At 54.8% G+C, this 22,625-nt stretch overlaps 1 protein-coding gene across 12 annotated transcripts in view; it reads left to right on the top strand.

The window, feature by feature from the left end:
- Positions 1 to 6,413: 6,413 nt before the first annotated feature.
- Positions 6,414 to 22,625, top strand: part of TCF3 (transcription factor 3) — a 57,353-nt gene continuing 41,141 nt past the window's right edge. For all 12 annotated transcript variants that reach the window (XM_048927390.1, XM_048927379.1, XM_048927378.1 and 9 more), the window contains exons 1-3: positions 6,414 to 6,617; positions 9,000 to 9,101; positions 15,086 to 15,158. In XM_048927390.1, coding sequence (XP_048783347.1) covers positions 9,027 to 9,101; positions 15,086 to 15,158 — 148 coding nt within the window. In that variant the 5' untranslated portion in view covers positions 6,414 to 6,617; positions 9,000 to 9,026. The remainder of the gene's footprint in view (positions 6,618 to 8,999; positions 9,102 to 15,085; positions 15,159 to 22,625) is intronic.

Genomic DNA, 22,625 nt, shown 5'->3' with positions numbered 1-22,625 from the left:
AGGATGAAGGTGAGGGTGGGGAATGGGAATGAGATGGGGATGGGGATGGGCAGTGAGGGTGAGATGGGAAGGGGGAGAGGGATGGGGTGAAGATGGGGATGAGGATAAGGATGGTGACGAGGATGAGATGGAGATGGATGGGGATGGGATGGCATGGGAATGGGGTGAGGATGGGAATGAGATGGGGATGGGGATGGGGGTGGGGATGGGGATGGGGATGGGGATGGGATGGGGATGGGGATGGGATGGGATGGGATGGGATGGGGATGGGGATGGGATGGGGATGGGGATGGGGGATGGGGATGGGGATGGGGATGGGGATGGGGATGGGATGGGGATGGGGATGGGGCTGGGGCTGGGGCTGGGGCTGGGGATGGGGATGGGGATGGGGATGGGGATGGGGATGGGGGATGGGGATGGGATGGGATGGGGATGGGATGGGGATGGGATGGGGATGGGGATGGGGATGGGGATGGGGATGGGGATGGGATGGGATGGGGATGGGATGGGGATGGGATGGGGATGGGGATGGGGATGGGATGGGATGGGATGGATGGGATGGGATGGGATGGGATGGGATGGGATGGGGATGGGGATGGGATGGGGATGGGGATGGGAGATGGGGATGGGGATGGGGATGGGGATGGGGATGGGGATGGGGATGGGGATGGGGATGGGGATGGGGATGGGGATGGGGATGGGGATGGGGATGGGGATGGGGATGGGGATGGGGTGGGGGATGGGGATGGCGATGAGGATGAGATGGAGATGGGATGGGATGGGATGGGATGGGATGGGATGGGATGGGATGGGGATGGGATGGGATGGGATGGGATGGGATGGGATGGGATGGGAATGGGGGGTGGGAATGAGATGGGGATGGGGTGAGGATGGGGATGGGATGGGGATGGGGATGGGATGGGGATGGGGATGGGATGGGATGGGATGGGGATGGGGGTGGGAATGAGATGGAGATGGGGTGAGGATGGCGATGAGAACCCCCCCGGCCCCATGCATTAGTGCAGCAGCACAGTGCCCCAGCACACAGGGCCGGGGGAACGCCGTTCACTTGGCACCCGCTCGCTCCACACACGCAGTGTGATGCAGAGATAAGATAAAACTGTCTGACGGCTGCCAAGTTAAACTGAGGTCACAGCAAACCTCGTGCCCCCGCCGTGCTGGGCTACACGCACACAGCAGTGCATCCTTTAATTTCAGGCAAATTTCTGTCCTTCAACCCTGGGTTGATGAAAGGGCACCGTTTCGTTCAGCACGGAGCTGCAAGCAGAGCTGGTGTCGGGGCAGAGGGTTCTGTGCTGCTTTTTGCCTAATAGCACTGCGTGAGCCAAGTGCTGTGTGTGCCATAGAGCCGTCCCTCTGTAGGGGATCTGTGGGGCCAAAGAGTTTGGGTTTGTGTCATGGGGTTGGTGCCCTCCTGAGGCACTCAGTTTTGAGTAAAAGCCCCTAAATCTCTGCCCTGGAGTTTTCGCAAAGCCACACATGAGGAGGAAAGCGCCCAAAAATAGGGGGAGTGTTGGAGGAGAGCCTGGGATTGGGTTGTCCACTGGATCAACGGGGACAACCAGGGTTCAATAAGGGTAATCCCCCCCCCCCCCCCAGTACCCAAATAAGTGCTCTGTGCCTGTACAAAGCACCCCAGAGGGATGGGATGTAGGGACTGGGAGGGATGCAGGGGGTGGGGAGGATGCAGAGGGTGAGAGGGATGCAGGGAATGGAGTGGGATGCAGGGGGTGGATGGGATGCAGGGGGTGGGGGGGGAGGCACTGCAGTCAGATCCAAACGGGAGCAGCCTGACAGATGGGGCTGCCCTACATTTCACCCGTGCTTGCAGTTAAGCTGCCTTCCTGTGCCCTCCCCCCTCCTCCAGCCCCCCCCCCCCGGGCCCCAAAACGCTGCGAGTGGAGGAGGTTGGCTCAGGGGTGGCTTTGGGGTGCAGGGACCTGGGGATGCCAATAGGGACAGGCTGCCCCCCAAGCATTTCCCCAGGACATCCCAGCCCTCCCAGGACTTTCTGTTTCTCCTCCTTCTCACCAAAGTAACGTGAGCCCACGAGGTCCCCAGGCTCCAATTTTACCCTTGCTGTCAGGTCCCCCCCTCCCATGCACGCATTGGCACCAGGGAAGCAAAAGAGAACAGGGCTGTGACAGTGGGGGACACAACTGCAGCCTGGCATGGTACAGAGTGAGGGTGGGATCCCTGTACCCCACAAGAAACGATTTGGGGCCACGGTTTTCCCCCAGCCTGCAGCATCCTCTGCTCTGAGATGTGGGCTTGTGTCATGTCAGCCCACAGCCAGCCTCAGCCCCTTGCTGGGGAGTGAGTCTGTAACCCCTCATATGGGGTTTTGGGGTCGGATCCTGCTCCCACTGCAATAGGGCTCTCCCCCATCTCATGGCTGTGGCCATTGGGTGCTCAATAAGGTTATAAGAAACCGGGGCGATTTCTGTTCCTCCTGAAACTTGACATGAGAGCACAAAAACCCACTCAGAAATCTGGGGACAGCAGGGAAATCCCCCATTGGGTCCCCAAAAGCCACCAGCTTTGTGCTCTGCCCCCTCTGCACCGAGGTCCCTGTGTCCCCATGGGGAGCCTGGCTCTTCCAAGCTCTGGAGTTCTCCATTTTCAGGCACTTTTCTTGAGCTTCACCCACCACAGTGCTCTGTTTTCTCCCACTTTGGTGCTGTGTTTCCCAATGGGGCTGTGCCCCCCCAAGCTGGTGTCATCCCCCCCACATTCATGCCCCTGTTTGAGGATTACCCTGAGTGCTCCACAGAGGGGCTCAGGCCACCTCCCTGAGCCAGGAGGAGGAAAAACACAAAGGCAGAGAAGAAAAAGGGTTTCTCACCCACTGATGCTCGCCCAGCACCCAAAGCGATGCATGAAGGCAGCAGAAATGCAGGCAGAGCAGTGTCAGCCCTGTCCCAACCACGGGGAGCACCCACATCCCAGGCAGAGCACCCACACACATCGCTGCACCCCCATCCCCACAATCCCATGACGACCATCAGTCCCCATCCACCCTTCCTCTCTTCCCCACATCCCATCGAGGTCCGCACAACCAGCACCCCTCCAGGCAGAGCTCACCACCCCAAAACACAGAACCAGGGGAACCCCGTGCTGTCCCTCCTATGCAACCTGAGGTTCTCCCCACCCAGGCAGTGCTGGGTACCGGGGTGCAACTTCTTTCCATTCCGAGGAGATTCCCCGAGCCCCCACGCAGGCGAAAGCGCCGCGGGTTTCCTGCCTGTGGGCGGATGCTATCCTGGGCTGCAGGCACTGCATGATGCAGGGGGGGGCCCTGCTGGGGTTGGGGACGCCGTGTTTCCGCCTTGAGAGCTCTCTCACAGCCCCACGTCTTTCTTTTGTTGTTGTTTATTTGAAAGCAGCTTTTTTCCATCCCTCCGTGAGGGATGGCAATAGGAAGGATGTGGAGCATCCCCAGGTGCTGCGCTCCGGGTGTCACCTTGAGGAGGATGGAGGCATCCTCAGCACCTCAACATCCGAAAGTCACAGTTTGGGGACCACCCAAATCCGAGACCACAAGGCTGCAATGGGCTGGGAAAAATAAACAAACAAACAAACCCAACAATAAAAAACACCAGCGTTCAAAAGAGAAGTGGCATCTTGGAGGGCACAGAGAAGTGGCACAGACCACTGTCACCCCCCCGCCCCGCTGCCTGAGCCAAAGGGGTTGGAGGCTTTGTCACCATCAGGTCGATGTTTTGATGAATGGTTTTTGCATTCTTTCACCATTTGCACAAAGCAAAGGGTTTTGCACAGCTAAAATCCCCCCAGAAGTTTCCATCTCAACCCCTTGCCCCACTCCATGCTGCACCCCAGCGTACAAAGAGGGGAGGAAGATGAGGGGTGTGATGGGAGGAAGGGCACACGGTGGTACCCACAGACAGGAGAGAAAGAGGGAAATGGGGTGGGAAAGGGTCGGTGTTGACCCACTGATAAACCCATGGTTGGGATGGGGGTGTCCCCATGGGATGGAGGAAATTAGGATGGAGGGGACACCCTTGGGGACAGCATGGATATGGGATCCCTGCATGGCCAGCATGAGCCCCAAGGCCACGGCCATCACATAGGGCAGGAGATGGGGACAAAGCAGCTGGAATGGAGGGAGGCTTGGGGTTTTGTTCTGTTTCTTAAGCAAAGATAAAAAAAAACCAACACAGGAAGAAAAAAAAAAGTGTTTTGAGGCTTTTTTTTTCCCCTTTCTCTCTGTTGTTGTTGTTGTCCATAAATAATAATTAACCCCCCCTCATTTCCAGCCCAGACCACTTGTTTTAAATTTCCTGGCTAAAGTGATGTAACAGCTGTGCGTGATGCAACCCCATGTGGAATGCATCATTCAGGAAACCGAGCACAGAACCGCCTTTCTCTCCAAATACTCCACATAGCTCCTTCCCAGCCCCCGCTCTGAGGGGTCCAGGGGTGGGGGTCCCATCCTGCACCCCCCATTGCCACCCCTTATTGCTCAGACTGCTGCCATGCCAATGGCTTTAGGGCGTGCTCCGCTTGCTTGCTGTTATTGCTGGACCCCTTTATGTCAGGGGTCCCCGATGGGACCCAAGTCCCCATTTGCAATAGGGAAAATGCAGCCTCCAAAGCCCACCCTGCCCTGTCCTCACGTCTCCCTGTTTGCCCCTCAATCTACCTTCCATATGGGGTGGACCTGAAGAAAAGGGTGAGAGAAAAAAAAAAAAAAGGAAAAAAAAGGTGAGAAAGGGAAGAAAAAAAGAGGAGGAAGGGAAAGAGAAGGAGGAAAGAAAAAAAAGAAAAAGAAAAAAAAAGAAGAAGAAAAAAAAAAGGTTGCAGTGGGAAATAAGGAGTCAGAGCTGAGGTATTTCGGCAGCCGGGGCTGGAATGTCTGACTCACAGTGTGACTAAATGCAAATATGAAGCCCAGCTCGTTGCTTAAAGACACCGGGATCCAGTGTGAGCCCACAGAGCATCCAAGCCCCTTTGTCCCCTCTGTGTCCCCGTCTCCTTGCCACCCCACTGGGGTCTCTCCTGTCCCCTCCCTGCTCTGATGGTGGACTGCGGTTAAAGTGGCCCCAAAAGTGGCAGCTCCAGGAGTCACCAGTGGAAGGGACAACAGTTCCAGCCCTGGGATACGGCCTGGCCCACAGCTAGCTGCCATCCACCCATGCACAGACGAAAACATAACGCAGGGCAATGCCCAGAGCAGAAAATGCACAGTTCTGCTGGGTGAGGAGCAGTGAGCATCCCTCCCAAGGCCAAAACCCAAGGGCCATTGCTTGGGTCTGCAACCCCAGGAAGGGTTTGGGCTTTTACTGCTCCACCATTGCATGGATCTGCTCAGCCCGCTGCAGCAAAGCTCACCCCACAGCACGTCCTCAGTGCCTCGGAGCTCTGCCATGAGCCCTACAGGACAGCTGCACTCCTCCAGCTCCAGGTGTGCAACATGAGGCAATGATTTGCCCCTCAGCATCACCGGCCCCCAGCAATGCAGCTCCCAGTTGCAGCCCCCAGCATTGCAGCCGGCCTTGAGAAAAGGCTCCACTGCAGCCGCAGCCAAACTTTGGGGTGGCAAATGCGCACAGCAGGGTAAGGCAGCAGCTCTGAGGTTTAATCGCCATTGCTGACAGGGAAAGCAGGAGGATGGAGCTGTGCGATGGGAAGGTTACATTGCCTCGTGTCAGCACACACAGCGCGGGTGAAGGGCTGAGCTGAGGGGCAGCCATCCCACGAGGCTCTGAGGGGCACAGGCCTGCGGGACTAGCCGAGAAGGGCGATTTGGACTCGAGGAACCACGAACGGATGGGGCTGGAGAGAGACACGGCAGCTCGCACGGTAACGGGCCCAAACAACGAGCGCAGCGCAGCGCAACCAACACCCGCCCGCCCGAGCTCTGCGGGAGGTGCGGGCGGCGACACGAACCAGCGGCCGCCCCGAAACGGCGCATTGCTCGGTGGGCGGGGCGTGAGCAACGCGCTATCCGGTTGGCTGAATAGCCCGCCACTCAGAGCGACGAGGCTTTCTATTGGACAACTCCTCGCGGTTCATCACTCCATTTTCCGGTTACGAGTGAGTGGGCTCTCAGTCTCCCTCCGCAGTAAAACATAGTCCCAGCCCTCCCCGCAGAGACAACGCTCAGCCTCACAGAAACCACTCCCCCCCCTCCCCCTTCCCCCACTCCTCCCCTACGCAGCTCAAAATGCGGCCGCCAACAACTCCTTCCCATCGCCAGCCCGTCAAACTCTCAGAACGGCGGAGGGATACGGCGGAGGGAGGAGTCAAAAGGGGCGTGGCTTCGCGCCTCTGCTCAGTCGCTCGGAGGGAGGGAGGGAAGAGAGGAGGGGGGGGGGGTGGTTGCGCTGGGGCCCGGCGCGCCGGGGGCGGGGGCGCGGGGCGGGCCGGGGCGCACGCGCCGCCCGGGCCGGAGCTCAGCGCGCCGCTTCGCTGCGCCGTACCCCGCCGGCGGCGCAGAACAATAGGAGCCGCCGCCGCCCGCCGGCCCCGCACCGGGCCCGGAACGGGGCCCTGAGCTCCGCGGGACTCTTCATGCCCGGCCGCCGCTCCTCCCCGCGCACACGCACCGCGGGCTCGGTTCGGTCCAGGAAAAGGTAATAAAACAAACGGACGTTAAGAAACGATTTTTTTTTTTTTAACAAATAAATTAAAAAAAAAAAAAAAAAATACTTACGCTGTGCCCCCCCCTCTCCTTTCACCTCCCCCCTCCCTCTTCCTCCCCCCCTCCCCCCCAACCTCCCGGTGTTCAGCCGTGAAACGGGACGGCCGCCAACTTCTATTCCCCCCCCCCCAGTCCGGAGCTCCATTGTCCGCAGAGTTCGGCCGAGCCCCGGGGGGGGGAAGGGGAAGAACCCCCTATAAACCTATTCGGGTCCCTGGGAGCGGTGTGTGTGTGCGGGGGGGGCAGCTCCTCTTCTTCCAGCAGTCCTGCATATAGAGTTTAAAAGCCACCTCCCTCCCCCCCCAAATTCATCTCCCCCATCTGTGGGATTGGGGGGGTGGGGGTCTCTGTGCCCCTCTTGGAAAGTTGTGCAGGAGGTGGGGGGGCCTTCTGGGCTGGGGGAGCGGTTGTTGTGCTCCCCCCCCCCACGCACGCGATGGGGTTATGGGGGGGGGGGGGTCCGGTTGGGCCTTAGCACAGCTTGGGGGTGATTTGGGGTTGTGGGGGGGCGGCTTTTTGGGTCTCCCAACACAGCGCGAGGATCGGGACCCCCACCCTGGGATGGTCTTATAGGAACTGGGGGGTCCACAAGGCGATATGACACCCCCCCACCCCTTCCTTTCTAGGTTGAACTCCCACCCAGCTTAGGCCTGAGTCCCAGCTCTTTGTGCCCCATCACAGGTTTGGGGGTGGGGGGGGGGGCGCTGAGTGTAGTATTGATGAGAGGTTTTGGGGTGCTTTAAAGCCCCCCCCGCAATCCAATCCAGGGACCCCCCCGGGCTGTTCTCCGGCCTTTGTGCTGCTGCGGGAGCGGAGAGAGCCGGGAGAGGGCAGGGCTGGGCGTCCCGGGACGGAGCTTTGGGCTGAAAGGGGGATGGGGGGAAAAGTGGAGAGAGGAAAATGATTAAAAAGCAATAATTAAAGAAAATAGACAGGGAAAGGGCAGATTTTTTTTAAAAGGAGCGGGAGAAAAGGAGAGAAAAAAAAAGGGGAGAAAGAAAATTAAGGAGCAGGCTGAACGGTGGGCTGCGTTGTTAAAGTTGTGCTTGGGGGGGTCCTGGGGGGGTCCCTGTGCCCAGCGGGTGTAGGTGCTCTAAAAGTAACATCTTTACACAAAACAACCCCCCCCCAATCCCTTTTTTTAATTATTATTATTTTTTTAATTAATATAGTGATGGAAGCTTTTCTGTGCTGGTTTCACTGGTTTTGTTTTGTTGTGTTGGATTTATTTTATTCGTTTTTTTTTTTTTTTAGTATAAAACTTCATTGCAATGTGGCTGCGGCCCCACAAACACTTTGGGCTGCATGCAGTTGTCTCTTTTTTTCTTCTCCTTCATCCTTTTTTTTTTTACCCTTATGATTAATGAGTTAAATGCATTGGCCAGCTGCCCTTTATAGCCATGAATGAGTTCCTAAAATGGGGGGGGGAGGTGTGGAAAGGGGGCAAAAAAAAGAAAGGGAAAAAAAAAAAGGGATGGGTGGATGGGGGGGGTTTAAAGGGGCTCATCTCCTCCCAGACCCCTTCCTCCCTCCCAAGGAAATGTTTTTCTATCGCAGCGACTCCGCCAAAAGGATCGATCTCCCCTTTAGGGGAAAAAATAATAATAACAACCTGTAAATTTGGAAGAAGAACGTTTCCCCGTTTCACCAGGATGCCCAAAGGGTTCTGTTTTTGCAACGCTGTCTGAAAACTGCTTTTTGGTTTTCTTCTTTTCTTTTCTTTCTCCTCTTTTTAGGAGGGGGGGGGCCGGGGTTTGCTCCTCCCTGCTCAGGGCATCCCCATGAGCACAGCTGCAGGTGCTCAGCAGCCTCAGGGAGGCAGCCAGAAGTTCAGACCTTTGGGTTTTTTGTTGTTTTGCTTTTCCTTCTTTCTCATTTTTATAACTGGGCAAGGAGAAGCACCAGAAGAGGGGGAAGCACAAGGCGAGCCAAGCCAGACAAGCACCCGAGTGATAACTCACCCTGAACCCTTTGATAAACGAGTTCACTTGTTTCCCCCCCTCCCCTCCTCCCCTTTTCTTCTTTTTTTTCCCCTTCATTCGCCGCACGCCAAGAACAGAATTGGCCCAAACGAGTGCAATTGGCAGCAAAAAACCAACATCCAAGTGTGTCTGGTCAATAGAGCTCTTGTTCCTGTGCTGGGTGCTGTGTGAAGGCTCTGCCCGCAGCCTCTGTGTGTTGGGAACGTGCATTGGAGTTGTGTTTTCTTTCCCTTTTCTCTCTCTCTCTGTCTTTTTTAAATATTCATCAATGGGGTGGGTGGTTGGCTCCAGTCATTAAAATATCTCTTTCCCCTCCCCCTTGCTTTCTCTAGGACTGCCACTGTTGAGTCTGTGGGAGTATGAATCAGCAGCAGCAGAGAATGGCTGCAGTTGGGACAGACAAAGAGCTCAGTGACCTGCTGGACTTCAGTATGGTGAGCGAAGGCGCCCGGGGGGGCTTTAAAGGGCCCGGGGCTGTGGGGAGGGAGCTGGAAAGGGGAGGAAATGTGAGCCTGTAAATTGGACATGATGGGTTTCAGATGTGCCCTGTTTGTGTGCGTGCACATGTGCTGCAACTTGTTTATTTTTAAGTTAAAGCAGAGCTGCTGCCCCTCCTGGTCCCTCCCCTCGCCCCCCCAACCCTCACTTTCCCCTTCCAAGCGTGGTGTTTCCTCGCAGGGAGCACTCAGAGGTGGTTTTCAGATGGGAAATTGGGGGGCAATGTAAGGCAGCGAGCTCTGTGTCGGTGCTGATGGTGCAGAGTGCTGGGTGGCTGCTGCTGCCACCCTGGATGTGGACCTGATGCAGAGCTGTAAGTTCAGTAGCCGATCAATCAGCCTTTTTTTTTCCCCTCTCCCCAACCCCAGACTATTAAACTTTTGCTCCCGCAGGTTATTCTATCTCAGTTTGAAATTTATCCAAGCTCTCCAGCTCATGATTTCAGCGGGACTCAGGCGCTCGTGTTCCCCTCTCTCTGCTTTTCTGTAGCCTGGAAACCTTCAGCTGCGTTTTGAGCGCTGTTTTTCAAAGAAACAGGACCTAAAAGTTCCCCCATATGGGGATGTGTGCAGCTCAGGGGGAAGAGAAGTCCCACAGAGCTTGGCCAGGGTTTGTGCCCGGTGTTTGGTGACGTATGGCGTTATGCACATCGTGCCACAGCAGGGCTGGCAGGTGTAACTGCAGAGGGAAGAGCTGCATTCAAAGGAGAATAACTCCGTTGGGTTCCTCGGTTGTGGGCTGCACCCTCAGGGTGCTCACAGCTCGTGTCTTGCTTTTAAGATAAGCGTTGGTGCTGCAGAGATAGAGAAAGCAGCTCAATGGGAGGAGCGACCTCGGTGCTGCTGCTGGGGGGGCTGGGGGCACCCGGCCCCAGGCTGGGTTTTGTTGCACCTTGAGGGAGAGGAAAGGAGAGAAATGGCAGCAAAATGAAGGGCACCCGCTGTGCTTGTTGTGCCTGTGGGAAGTGCTGAAGCGTGGCAGCGTTTTGCTGAGGTTGAACAGTGGGAGCTTTTGTAGGGCTGAGGTGTCTGCCTGTCCCTGTGTGCTGGGGGGGGGGTTGAGGTCTCCATCCCATGCCATAGCAATTTGCAGAGGTCCGGTTTGCTTCGTCCTGTTGGGATGCTGTTTAGCAGTGCCATGTTCTGAGGGTGTTGTGGGCACTGGGTGAGGCTCAGGGTTTGCTGGAAGTGCTGCATGGTTACTCCTGTTCTTGTCCCTGGGGTCCTGCTCTGAGCAGTGCCATCCCCTGCACCCATTTGAAGCAGTGCTGTGGGTCAGGCTGTTTTAGTTCCTCTCCTGCTTTGCTTTTTCTCTTAACAAAAAAAAAGAAAATCAAATCCCACTCGCTTTCAGAAACCCAAAGCTTTATTTCCAAATTACCAAACCAGCTTCATTTGCATGCTGAGAACTGTATTCCACGGAGAGGTCCTGACCCGTTCCCTCTGTATCTGAATATTTCTCTTCTTGGAGACTAATCTTCAGCCAGGGGTTGAATTTGGGTTCAATTCCAGCCCTCCTACGCTGGTGTAAACCTGGGGAATGACCAGAATTTGTCCTGGGCTCGTCTGAGGCTCCGACGTTTGGGGGCGGCCGTTTGAGGGATCAGGGCCTGCAAATGTCATTTGCCAGCGACTGATTCGAAGACATTCCCCTCCCTGTGGGATCAGTTGGCTGCTGGGCTCCAGCACAGCCTGGAGTTAAGCCAGGTCCATTTCACAAACCCTCAGCTCCACACACCCCGAGCCTGCGTAAAGGGAATGGGAACGGCGCTCCTGTGGGATGCAGAGCAAAAACTAAATGCTTCCTAGCGAGTGGTTGGGCTGCACCCCGCGTCCTGGGTTGCTTTGTGTCATTGGGATGCAGGGTTTGGGGCCAGAAAGCTCACTCTGAAATGTGTGTATGTAAATATATTCGTATGGGGTATTTTGGAATAAGCAGGAGTGGAGCATTGAACCCACTGATGAAGGATGGAGGAAAACTGGAGGCATTTGGAGATGCTGGAGGCGTTTTGCTTCAAAGCAGTGCTTTGGTTCTTTGTTGTTTTTTCTTTCCTTTCACCCCCTGTAGGCTGTGGTCCCACTCTGTGCTGTGCATTAAGTGAGCCTCATGGCTCTGCACGGTCAGAGCTGTGAACAGGCTCGTAGCCTTAAGACTCTTTAATAAATACATCAGGTAATTACTGAGCTGCAAAGGCACTCACCTACAGCTTTTCCACCACCATCAGTTGACAATGAGAGTGAAAAACCAAAGGAATCTGTGATGTGCATCTGGGTGAGCAAGAGCCAAGCGTGTGGCTGGGAGGGCTGATGCAGCTCTGGGCTGTGCACCGTGCACTGCTTCCCTCCTCCTCAGAACAAATTGCTTTCTATAATTGCCCCAAAGTGCAGGTAATTTGTACGCTTGCTTTCACCACTGTTCCCTGGCCATGGTCCAGAGCGGGCTTGCAAATCTGGAGGAGAGCTTCAAGAAAGCATCCTGCCTATTGATTCCCATTGCCAGCTCTGTGCTGTTTTGTTTCTGGTTTTTTTGTTTTTTTTTTGCAGATGCTCGTTTGGGTGCTGTATTATTATTATTTTTTTTTGGTCTTGCAGTTGCCAGGCTCTGTTCTGCAGTGTGGGATGCACATGGTGTGTGTGTTGGGAGGTACTTGGTGTGGTCATCCTGGCCCCCACGCTGCTGGTGTTGTCATGTCCTGGGAAGGGCTGAAGGATCCCTGATGGGGATGGGGGTCTGTGGGGTGGGAATCCTGGCTGTGGGGCTCACCCATAGTGCCAAGCTGGAGAGCAGCAGGAGGCTGCGTGCCAGCCTGGGTCTCTGGCAGGAGTGAAATACTGTTAACAGCCATGATTATTAGCAGAGTATTAACCATATGCTGCAGGATGCGGGGTTCTGACTCGGTGAGGGTGGGCAGAGGGTGAGCAGTCACCCAGGACTGATCTCAGCAAGCGATCCAACCCTTGAGATGAGGGTGAACCCAAAGCATTCCTGCAGCACAGCAGCACCCAGTGCCCAGCTCTGGCCAAGGCACAGCATCTGCGTTTCCGTGATAAAACTGCTGCTTTTGTTCCAAGTGAGGTTTGCCTTACGCCGCTGTGGATGTTGGGGCTGCAGTCAGGAAGGTCTGTCTGGAATGAGCACGTCTGAAATATCCTGCTGGCAGAGGCAGGGAGCGAATTCCCTCTTCTCCCCGCATCAGCAGCTGGATGCCTTCCACTCTGCAAAATAGATCTAGGGTTGGGAGCTCAGCCCTGAGGTCGGTGCAGCCCGGATTCGGGAGGTGGGAGAGCAGAGGAAGTGAGAACAGCCATTTAATGTGAGAACACTGATGCTCCAGTGGAAGTGCCCAATAAATGAGGTGCTGTGACTGGGTCTGGCAAATTCCCTTTCTTAGGAGTCCGCCGCTGGGAGAGCGGGGGCTGGGACTTCCTGAGTGGGTTTCTTGTGCTCTGGGTTTGCATCTGGGAGAAATGCCCGAGGAGGCTGTGGATGCCCCATCCCTGGAGGCATTCAAGGCCAGGCTGGATGTGGCTCTGGGCAGCCTGGTCTGCTGGTTGGTGACCCTGCACACACAGCAGGGGGGTTGAAAAGAGATGGTCGTTGTGGTCCTTTGCAACCCAAGCCGTTCTATGATGCTGTGATAAAGGCAGCAGTGTGGGCTCAGAGCTGTGAGGACGCACTTTTGGCAGTGTCAGATCCAGCACGGGGGGACTTAAGATGGGGGATTTCACACAACCGCTTAAATCGACGGGATTCAAATCCAACAAAGGCCCCGTAATGACCCAATTACAGAGCCTGGGAGGCTGTGCCGGGTCCCCCCCGATGTGTGCCAGCCTCCCCCTTCCTCCCCCTGTTTATTTTTGAAGCTGAGTTTCAAGCAGAAAGGAAACTCGCTGTGGGTGGGTGAACCTGGGCTGCGAGTGACACAGGCGGGCGCTTGGAGGGTGACTGTGCCCCACTGCTCCACACAGCCCACGCTGCGGTGGAAAAACAGGTTGGCAGCAAAAACAGCCACCCCAAAAAACCAAAAAGTGATGCTGGGAGCCCTCAAAAAAGATGCAAAGCGAGCAGTCGGGGTTCCCTCCTCCGCGGTCCCTTGGAGGGGAGGACAGGAACCGCGGGGGTGAGGGCATCCCTGCGGGTTGGGGATTGCCCGGGGGGGGACCCCGCTTTGCAGAGCACAGTGGAACAAGGCTGCTCATTCTCTCCACTCAAAGCCTTCCTCTGCCAGCATCAGCAAGTCGTGTGAGCAGAAATGCTCGTGATGAAGAGCCGGCGGTGCTTTTTGCTGTTGTGTTTTCACTGCTGGTGATTGTGATGTTTGCACGTCCCGTCCCTCGGTGCTCGTGCGTCGAATCACAGAATGGCCTGGGTTGAAAGAGGAGCACAATGCTCATCCAGTTCCAACCCCCTGCTGTGTGCAGGGTGGCCAACCAGCAGCCCAGGCTGCCCAGAGCCACATCCAGCCTGGCTTTGAGCGCCTGCAGGGATGGGGCATCCACAGCCTTCTTGGGCAACCTGTTCCAGTGTGTCCACACATGTGGCACCTCCTCTTGGAAAAGGCCTTTTGACCTCTTTGCTTTCTTGCACTGTAGCAGGGATGGAGATGGGCACAGCTCGGGGCAGCCGTGCAGGTTCTGCTTTCCATCCTTTCAGAGCTATTTGCAGAAAGCAACGCCGTGGCACTGCAGAGGGAGGCAGGCTGCGAGCCTCAGCGCTGTCAGAGTTGGTTTCTTTTGTAGCCCGACTTCCTGAGGAAGCAAAGCTTGTGTAGCAGTGGGGGGCCAGGCCCTCAGAGGCCCCCCAGAGCTCCAAACCCCAGGCAGCAGCTGGGGGGGTACAGGGCTGCTGGGAGCCCCTGTGTGCTCAGACAGCACCCACACCTCTGTGTAAAGTGTGTATAATGCCTGCAGTGTGCATACGTATCTCTGATCCCAAATGTCTGCTTTCTAAATGGCAGTTGGTTTCCTCGCTGCTCCCTTTGCATCCATACTGTGTGTAGCTGTGTTTTTTCCTCACCAGCATTTGTAACTGGGCTGGTTCTGTATGAAGCAGCTCCTGTGGCCATGGGCAGAGAGCAGTGATGTCAGGGCACGGAGCTGCCTTCCTGCAAGCTCTGCTGCCGTTGCATCGTTTAACGTTCAAAGCATTAAACATTGGAGTTACTCAGACATTGCACAGTGAAAAATAATAACAGTTGGAATGGCTGGTGGTGAAAGTAACTGGAGTGGCAGAGGATATGAAAATGTGAATTCAGCAGGCGTTTCCCACCGCTGGTTTTATTGGCTGCGGAGGAGAATCAGCTTTCTGCTGCACGCAGGTGCATCTCAGATGTTAAATAGCAGCTTCTGAAGGCCTCCCTGCTCGCACCACAAATGTTCATGCAGGTTTGCTGATGGTGGGAGCTCCCTGGTTGAGGATGAGGGCAGCAGCAGTGCAGCAACCGACAGCCAGCGCCGCCCAGTTGGCCAAAATGCATTCGTGTCGTTCACAGTGGGTTTAAATGCTTCTGTGCCGGGTGCTGCCCATCACCCTGGGAGTGTTGTATGAATGAAAGCAGCCCCATTGGGTGCCCTTTGGTCTGAATGAAGCACTTGGGGAAGGAGCTGCGGGTTCTGATGCTGCTTGGATGGCTCTCAGTCACACCTAAGGAACCAGACGTGCTGTGTACACAGGAGGAGTTTGTGCACGTAGGAATGTGTGTGTGTGCATCTGCACGCAGCTGTGCTGCTCTCCTGGCCCTCCTGCAGCTGATGTGTGCAGCAGGGGCGCAAGGAGAGGAAAGTTTTTTGCATCAGTAAAGCACTCCTTTTTTCTCCCCTCATCCTCCCCTCCCTGCCCGGTGTTGACCCCCTCTTTGCAGCAGCACAGCAAAACTCACAGACTGAAATCTCCTTTCTCTCTCATCTTTCTGTTTTTCTAGATGTTTCCCCTGCCAGTGGCTAATGGAAAAAACAGACCCACGACCCTAGCAAGCACTCAGTTTGGAGGATCAGGTATTGTCATCTTCAATTTTATCTTTTTTTTTTTCTTAACAACATAAAGTAATAAATGTGTATTTGCTTCCAGAGCCCTGAATGGAGCGGGTTCAGTAGTTCTGTGTGTTTTTCTGGTGGCTGTTTGCTGCTGTTTCTTGGGATGTTCTCTGTTGCCCCAACTATCTCTGGTCAGGCAGAGGGCTTGTGCTGGGCAGACAGTCTGTGCTGGTCTGTTAAGCTGCTTAGATGAACACATGTCTGCAGATGTACAGAGAAAAATCTTCCAGGGTGTATGGACACCACTGAGGAGATGCTTTTGGTGATGCTCTGCTGTCCAAAAGGTGTGACTGGGATGTCTGCCCTGCTCAGCTCCCTGCTGCAGGTATGATGGATCTCTCTGTTCCCAAAGGTTCCTTTTGCAAAGCCCTCCTGGTCACCCACTTCCAGGCAGCACAGAGGTGGCAGCAGGGCTGTGTGAAGCTGCTGCATGAGCCCATATGCAAGCATTGGGCTGCTGAGTCCATCCCACTGAGCTGCAGCTGTGCAGGGAAGAGGCTCCCCCATCCCTTACAGGGGTTTGGGAACCCACCCAGCTGTGATAACGGGTTCACTGAAGGGCACAGAGCTTTCAGATGTCAGAAAGGAGCATGGTGGGGATTAATTTGAGGCTGAAGTGGGGAATCTGGGGACAGCACTGTGCCAGGCTTTTGCTGCTGTGTTCTACGCTGCAGGAAGATGCATGGGATGGATAAAACTTGATCTTCTCAGCCCCAGCTTCACTTGAGCTATCCAGGGACCTCCTGGCCATGCTGACAGCAGTGCCTGTGTCCAACCCTTGGGACCACTTCTGGCAGGGAGCAATGATGGGGCAGCTTTTTGGGGCTCACAGGGATGTGCAGCGTGTGAGGGGTGCTCTGCCCTGTTCTGCAGTGCCCTTCCCCAGCACAGAGCTTTCACCCTGCTCAGCTGCTTGTCAAGGATGGCTTTGAGCAGACACTTTCTCGGGGAGGTAAGCCATTGAATGAGTGCTGGAGGAAAGGGAGGAGATTCAAGGGCAGAAACTCTCAGGTTATAACCCAAATGGAAGCTGAGCTCCGCAGCAAGCATTCCGACATGTGCGTATGTTGCCTGTGACCTCTGCCGTTCAAACAATCCACCCAAGACATGCTACATGAGAGAGAACAGCCCTGGAGTGAGCTGGAAGCTGAGCTCCGCAGCAAGCATTCCGACATGTGCGTATGTTGCCTGTGACCTCTGCCGTTCAAACAATCCACCCAAGACGTGCTACATGAGAGAGAACAGCCCTGGAGTGAGCTCCCATTAATTCGTTTCCTGCTCAGAGGCTGCCTTGGCTGCAGGCTCTACAGGGCTGGCCAGAGGGGAGGCTGCAGGCAGGGCTGTGCTCAGCAGCCATGCATTGACTGGACCCCCCTCTGCTTGGCTGGGCAGCCGCTGAAACAACACAAAATCTTTTTTCTTTCTTTTTTTTCCCCCCCCTCTCTTTTCTTTCGGGTGACTGCAAGGTAATGTTGACACCACCCTTCCTCTGGGCTGCTGCTTTTTGAATCTGGCTGTGAGCAGTTCATAAAAACAGAGGGCTGATATTATACAACAGAGGTTGCACAATCGCTGCCGTCCCCGTCCGGAGACCGTGGGACAACTCTGTCCTGCAGCCTGGCTTGGGTTGCTGCAGCCACAGCATTGCCCTTCAGCTTCTTTGTCCTTAATGCTCTTTGGAGAATGGGAGCTGTGTTTGGGACTTCCCTCTTACCCCTGGTGTCTGAGGATGGGTTTTTTGCTGGCTGGGGGAATAGCTGCAGGGAGATGCTGATGAGATGTGCTGTGTGCAGGGGTGCAGTGCAGCTTCTGGAAGGATCCATGCTGTCTAAATGAGGTCCTAGACAGTGGCAAGGGCTGGTTTTCATAGTTTGTGGGCACTGGTTTTGCTTAATTTAACATCGCTATCTCATCATTACAACAACCCCAAGATAACAAACCGATGTTATCTGACGTGCCGCAAATAACGATGTTCCATGCTTCTGCCCACCACTGGAAATGTGAATTCGTGGCCCCTCACTCTTCATCTCCCTCGTCCACGGTCCCAGTGCTGTTAACTTTCTACCTCTGAGGATCTCAAGGCTCCAGGCTGTGCCCTTTGAGCAGCAGCAGGTGGTGGGGAGCCGTGCGCTGCTCCCTGCCTGTCGCTGTGCCCCATTCACCACGAGAAGGCTCTCACTTCCCGAGCCCAGCTGGTCAGTAAAGAGATGCAGCGCTATGAGAAAACCTCCCCAAGTTTAAATCCTTTCCAAATCCCAATTAATAAGTGCCTTGGCTGCCCCAGAGCGCGTGGGTGGCCCCGGGAGGGGGACCTGCTGCACTCCGGAGCCAGGAAACTCAAAAGTGTTAACACAAGCCCTTCAGCTCCGAGATCTCTTTGCTTTTATATTTGTCTCCTGGTTTTATTTTAAGCTCTGCCACTGTTTCCCTCATTTCTGTCCTCAAATGCACCAGGGAGGAACTGGTTTAGCTATCCCGCTGCCTGGACAATTCAGCACCTCCGCTCTGCGCTTTTTTGGCACGACGCAACCCAACAATTGCCACTAGGATGGAGCTGACGTCATGCAGGCCACAGCCACAGCATTTATAGCATGGAGGTTGGCCTTCCTGAGGCTGTGAGCTGCAAGAAGCATTTTCCAGCCTTGGCCGTGCTGTTTGCTGCTGGCATTTTAGCCCTGGTGCTCAGCGTGCGCCTGTCATCTCACTCCTAGAAGGATGGGGTTTTGTCATCCCTGTGCCACGCTGTGCCATCCCTGTGCTGCATCTGTGTCCCCATCTCGTGGTTTGCAGAGGACCACTCCAAGCTGAAGGCTCTGCCCCACTGTGTTCACTGAAGCTGCACCCCTAGCAGGGAGCTGCGTGCTGAGCTGGGCATGGAAATAAGCATTTCTCATTGGCATTTAACACAGAAGGAGTGATGGGAGGCAGAGAGACCACAGTGTCTCTTTGCAATGTCTTTCTAGCTTTGTGCTAAAGGGAGCTCCTGTGCTCAGGATCTCTCAGGTGGGTTCAGAAGAGGGGTGGTTTTCTCCCGGTCTGCAGATCCACCCCCAAAATGTGTTCAGTGCCTTTTTGCTGGGGAGACAAGGCTGGCTGTTAGGGAATTGCTTTGATCGGGGCAAGTTCATGAAGTACATCTGAAGCTGGCGAAGCAGAGAGCTTTTCAAAGAGTTACAAGCTGGTGCATGTAACAGATTTTAAGTTACAGTCTCCCGAACAAAGCGAATGCATTCTCCCTGGAGGCAGGTGAGTCTGTATGCCCTTTGAAAGCCTGCTTTAAACAGCATTCAAACTTGGATACCTGTGGCAACAGCACCGAGAGTAATAAATCCTCTGTAAGATGAGGGTGCCTGTGTCATTGGTGCTACAGGTGAGCTGCTGGAAGGTTTAATGAGGGTGTGTGTGCATGCAGCCGTGGGTCGGGATTCAGGATCACAGTGGAGGCGGTGGGGTTGGAGCACTGTGCTGGCAGCAAGAGGCTTTCAGGCTGCAGAATGGCATTTGCAACTATGTGCCATAGTGAGGAAAAGAGAAGCTTTTATTAGTAAGGCTGTATCACGTTTCCCTCCAAACAGCCTCGAGTCCCCACATGTTTTGCTTGTGCTGAAGTGGGAGTGATGGGCTGTGCTTGCTATTTTGATACGTGATGGAAGGCAGACGTGAGGGATGCAATATGGGACTTGCAGTTTGGAACTGGCACTTCCCATGGCAGCGTGTCCCTCGGGCTGCCTGTGTGTCATGTGTGTGTCACCAAAGCAGGAGCTGCCACGGGCGAGGAGTCGATCAGAGCGTTCTGTTGGCATCACAGCATCTTCCAAATACAAATGACTTCTGCCCGTTATCAAAGGAAGGACAAATCCCTTACTGTAGACAAGACAAAGCCTGGAAAGAAGCAATTGTCTGCTGCTCTGTGCAGCCCAGGAGTGTTTCCATGCCTGGGTGTAGGAGGCTGCTGAGGGCAACACCCCACGCTCCCAGCCTGGCCCTTCCAGTAACGGAGCCAGGAGGACTTTCAGGGAAGTTCTCCCACGTGCTGCAGGCGGTGCTTTGAAGGGCTTTCAGCTGTGCTTTGTCTGTGTCTTCAGGAGGCTCCTGTTCTCCCTCCTCTCCCTGATCTCACCCTGGGGTGGATCAGGTTAAGGATGCAGAAAATAGGACTTGAAAAGAAAAAAAGAACCCACAAAAACATGAAAACAATCCTGAAAGTTGGATTGGAGATGGGGAACGTGGGTCAGCAGGCGTGGGGAAACAAAAGGCTTCACTTCTATGTCCCTTCAGCCCACCTCACAGCCCTGTAGCCCTGACATGGGGCACCCCATGGAGTGCCTCCCATACCAAGTGCTCCCCCTGCACCTCTGCAGCTTATATCAGTTTCTGTTCCTTTTCATCCAATCTGTTTTATTTTTCCCTTGGGCTTCCTGTGCAGGGAGTGAGGCCATCCCAAGGGACCAGGTTTGTGATGGGTGCAGTGCAGGAGAGCGCAGAAAGGTGATGCTCCAAGGTCAGCTCAGCACTCAGAAGTCTCACTGCCAGCTTTGGTGTGCCAAGATTTAGGGTGAGAGGGTGCATACGTGCAGGGGAAGGAGATTTTTACTCATCTCCCACCCTGGGGAAAGGTCCTTCTGGCCAGATTTTGAGACTTCAAGCCAGAAGAGGGCCCAGGGAATGTCAGGTGATGCCAGAGAGCCAACACTGCACTGAGATAAGAGACAGCTTTTGTTTAGAAACCACAAATGCGACACAGCCCTTGTTTAAGCACACAGCTTTAGCTTTGCCACGGAGTTGGAGCAGTGCAAGCATCTCCTGCCATAGATCTTCCCCTTCCCAAGATGAGGCCATGCAGACCTGGTGAAACTCTGCCTGCTCGAGGGCTTGTGATGGGGGGAGTGCTCCTGTGCCTCACCTGGCGTAGAGCTGGAGTGGGAGTTCTCCTTCTGCCTTTCAAAAGAAGCTGCACCTGCTTTCTTTCAATAAAAGGAGGTGGTGCCTAATGCTGTTGCATTGCTTAGGCTGCTGTTGCCTCGATCACCAGGGATCCCGTTAAAATGATCAGCAGCATGCTAAGGGTTTGGCACTGGGAAGCAGCAGCTCTGCCTCAGCTCACCCCACATCTGCCTGAGCGTTGGGCCGAGACCTGAACTTCTGTATTTGAGAGGGGAAGAAAGGTAGGTGCCAAATGTGACTGGGAAGCCCTGCCAGCACTGGGTGCTCCTCTGCCCGCTCTTCCTATCGTGTTCTGCTGGTGGGAGTAGGCAGAAAGCTTGCTTTTGGCTCAGCATCCCGGCTCGAAGCCTTCCACGCTTATTGTGCCCTTTCCAAAGGGGAGAGATGGCTTTGGAAGGGGCCCAGCAGGTCTGGCAAGCGTTTCTGCTGGACCTTGCTGCTGCTAATTTGGAATTCTGCATGCTCTGTAGGGTGCCATGCTCCAGCACGTGTCCTGCGTGTGACCGGTCACTGCCTATTGCATCTCCATTGTTAATGTTTGTATGCAGTTAAACCCAAACTGGAATTAGTGGTTGCTTTTTTAGCAATTGACAGCAATTGAGTGTCTTAAGGGGACAGATCAATGCAAGGTGCCATTTTATTACTCTGGATGGGCTCATCTCCAAATTAGCTCTGTTATCTCCGTGGTGCTAACATGGCTGGAGGATGCTGTACATGCATCTTCTCATCGACCCCCAAAATCACTGTTAAATGCAGTGTACTTGCTGCTGTCCTAATGCATGAGCAGTCTGAGCCCCATGGGGTGATGATGCTGTTTGCAAGCACCATTTTCACCAGTGGTGCTTTTTTGCTTCAACTGGAGGAAGGCAGCTTTGACTTCCATGCTCACAGCAGTGATATGATGTGTGTGTGTTTGTGTTTCCTGCCTGCTTGGAGCCCTGGACCGTGTGCATGACAGGGGATCATCAGCTGATAGATCATAGAATCTCTGAACGGTTGGGTTGGAAGAGGTGTTAAAAATCATCCAGTTTCAACCCTCTGCTGAAGGCAGCATTGCTGCCCACCAGATCACAGTCCTTGACCCTCTTGGGAGCGCAGTGTTTCCTTGTAGACGGGGCAGATGCAAAGTGATCACCCGACCCTGGGCTGGAAACATGCCCAGGAACAGTGAGAGCCAAGCTGTGCCTGGAAAGCTCTTGGAACAGGCTTGGTACCTCTGCCCCTCGTCGCGGGCATTGCAGCAGGTGAGCGCAGAGTGGCAGCTTGCTGGCAGTGCTTCTCTTCTGCCTTGGCTCTTGCTGCTGTGCTCAGCCTGTTCTACCAGCTCTGGGTGCTGCAGGGTGGTGGGACGGTGCCATCCGACGCAGCTGTCTCAGTTATGCCAAGAAGTTTGCCCACATCTGCCTCTTGGATTCCCAGCCGCGTGGGTTGGGATTAGCCTGCCCTCTCCCAGCATCTGCAAATAGCTGAGACATCCCAGGAGCAGTGCGAGGGGGTGGCAGGCTGTAGGCTCACAGCTGCCTCCCTGGGAGCCCTGGCTATCCCTTGTGTCACCATGCAGTGAGGATGAGGGACCTGGGCAGCATTTACCCAAAGCTGATGGGCTTGAGGTGTAAGGATGAGCATCGTGCTCCATAGCCAGCAGGATGCACAAGCAGGAGGTTTGAATGCAGGTGTCTCTTTGTGAGTGTTGTCTTCTGGAGGAGAGGTGGTATTTTTAATGCATTTTGTTGGATTGCATTTCACACGTTGCTCAGTAAGCTGTGGGTGCCCCATACCTGGAGAAACCCAAGGCCATGGGTGGGCCCTGGGAGGGGGGCACCCAGCAGGGAATGGGGGGGTGGCTTTGGGGTCCTTTCCAACCCAACCGTGCAGTGATTTGAGGGCTGTTGATTGTTGCTTGTTCACCTCCAAGCTGAGATGAGCCTGCATGGAGATGATCTCACTGCAGGTCTCAGAGACCCTCCTGCCAGAAGGTTCCCAAGTATTCTGCAAGTCTTGATTAGCACATTAGTTTAAACAAATTGAGTTATATATGCCACACAGGGAAGAAAGGTACTGCGCTCCTTCAGTGTTGACTTAAAGTTTAATTAATTTTGTTGCCAAATGAGGCATGAAATACAGTGTGAAATACATTGTGGTGCTGAATGTGTAATTGTAAGTGGGGCCGGCTGTGCGCCGGGGGTAGGAGAGCTCCGGAGGCAAGCGGCCTCATGGCACTGAAACCCAAGGCTGGCAGCTGTGGCATGGCTGTGTTTGTGCCCATGGCACTGAGCTGGGCTGGAGGGGACTGTCCCCAACTGCTGCCCTGGGGATGTGGGACTGGAGCAGCCCCATGCACAGCCCTGCTCTCCATGCAATGCTGAACACAGTACAGACTGGCTTTGGGGTGGATGGGGGAGTTTTCCTCCTTGGTTCATCTTTTGAGGATTTTTGGAGCGGTTTTGTCAGTGCCCTTCAGGATGCTGAATGTTTCTGGAAGGC

Source organism: Lagopus muta, chromosome 26 (genome assembly GCF_023343835.1).
Source record: "Lagopus muta isolate bLagMut1 chromosome 26, bLagMut1 primary, whole genome shotgun sequence".
Lineage (NCBI taxonomy): Eukaryota > Metazoa > Chordata > Aves > Galliformes > Phasianidae > Lagopus > Lagopus muta.
This window is presented reverse-complemented; position numbering and strand designations above follow the sequence as displayed.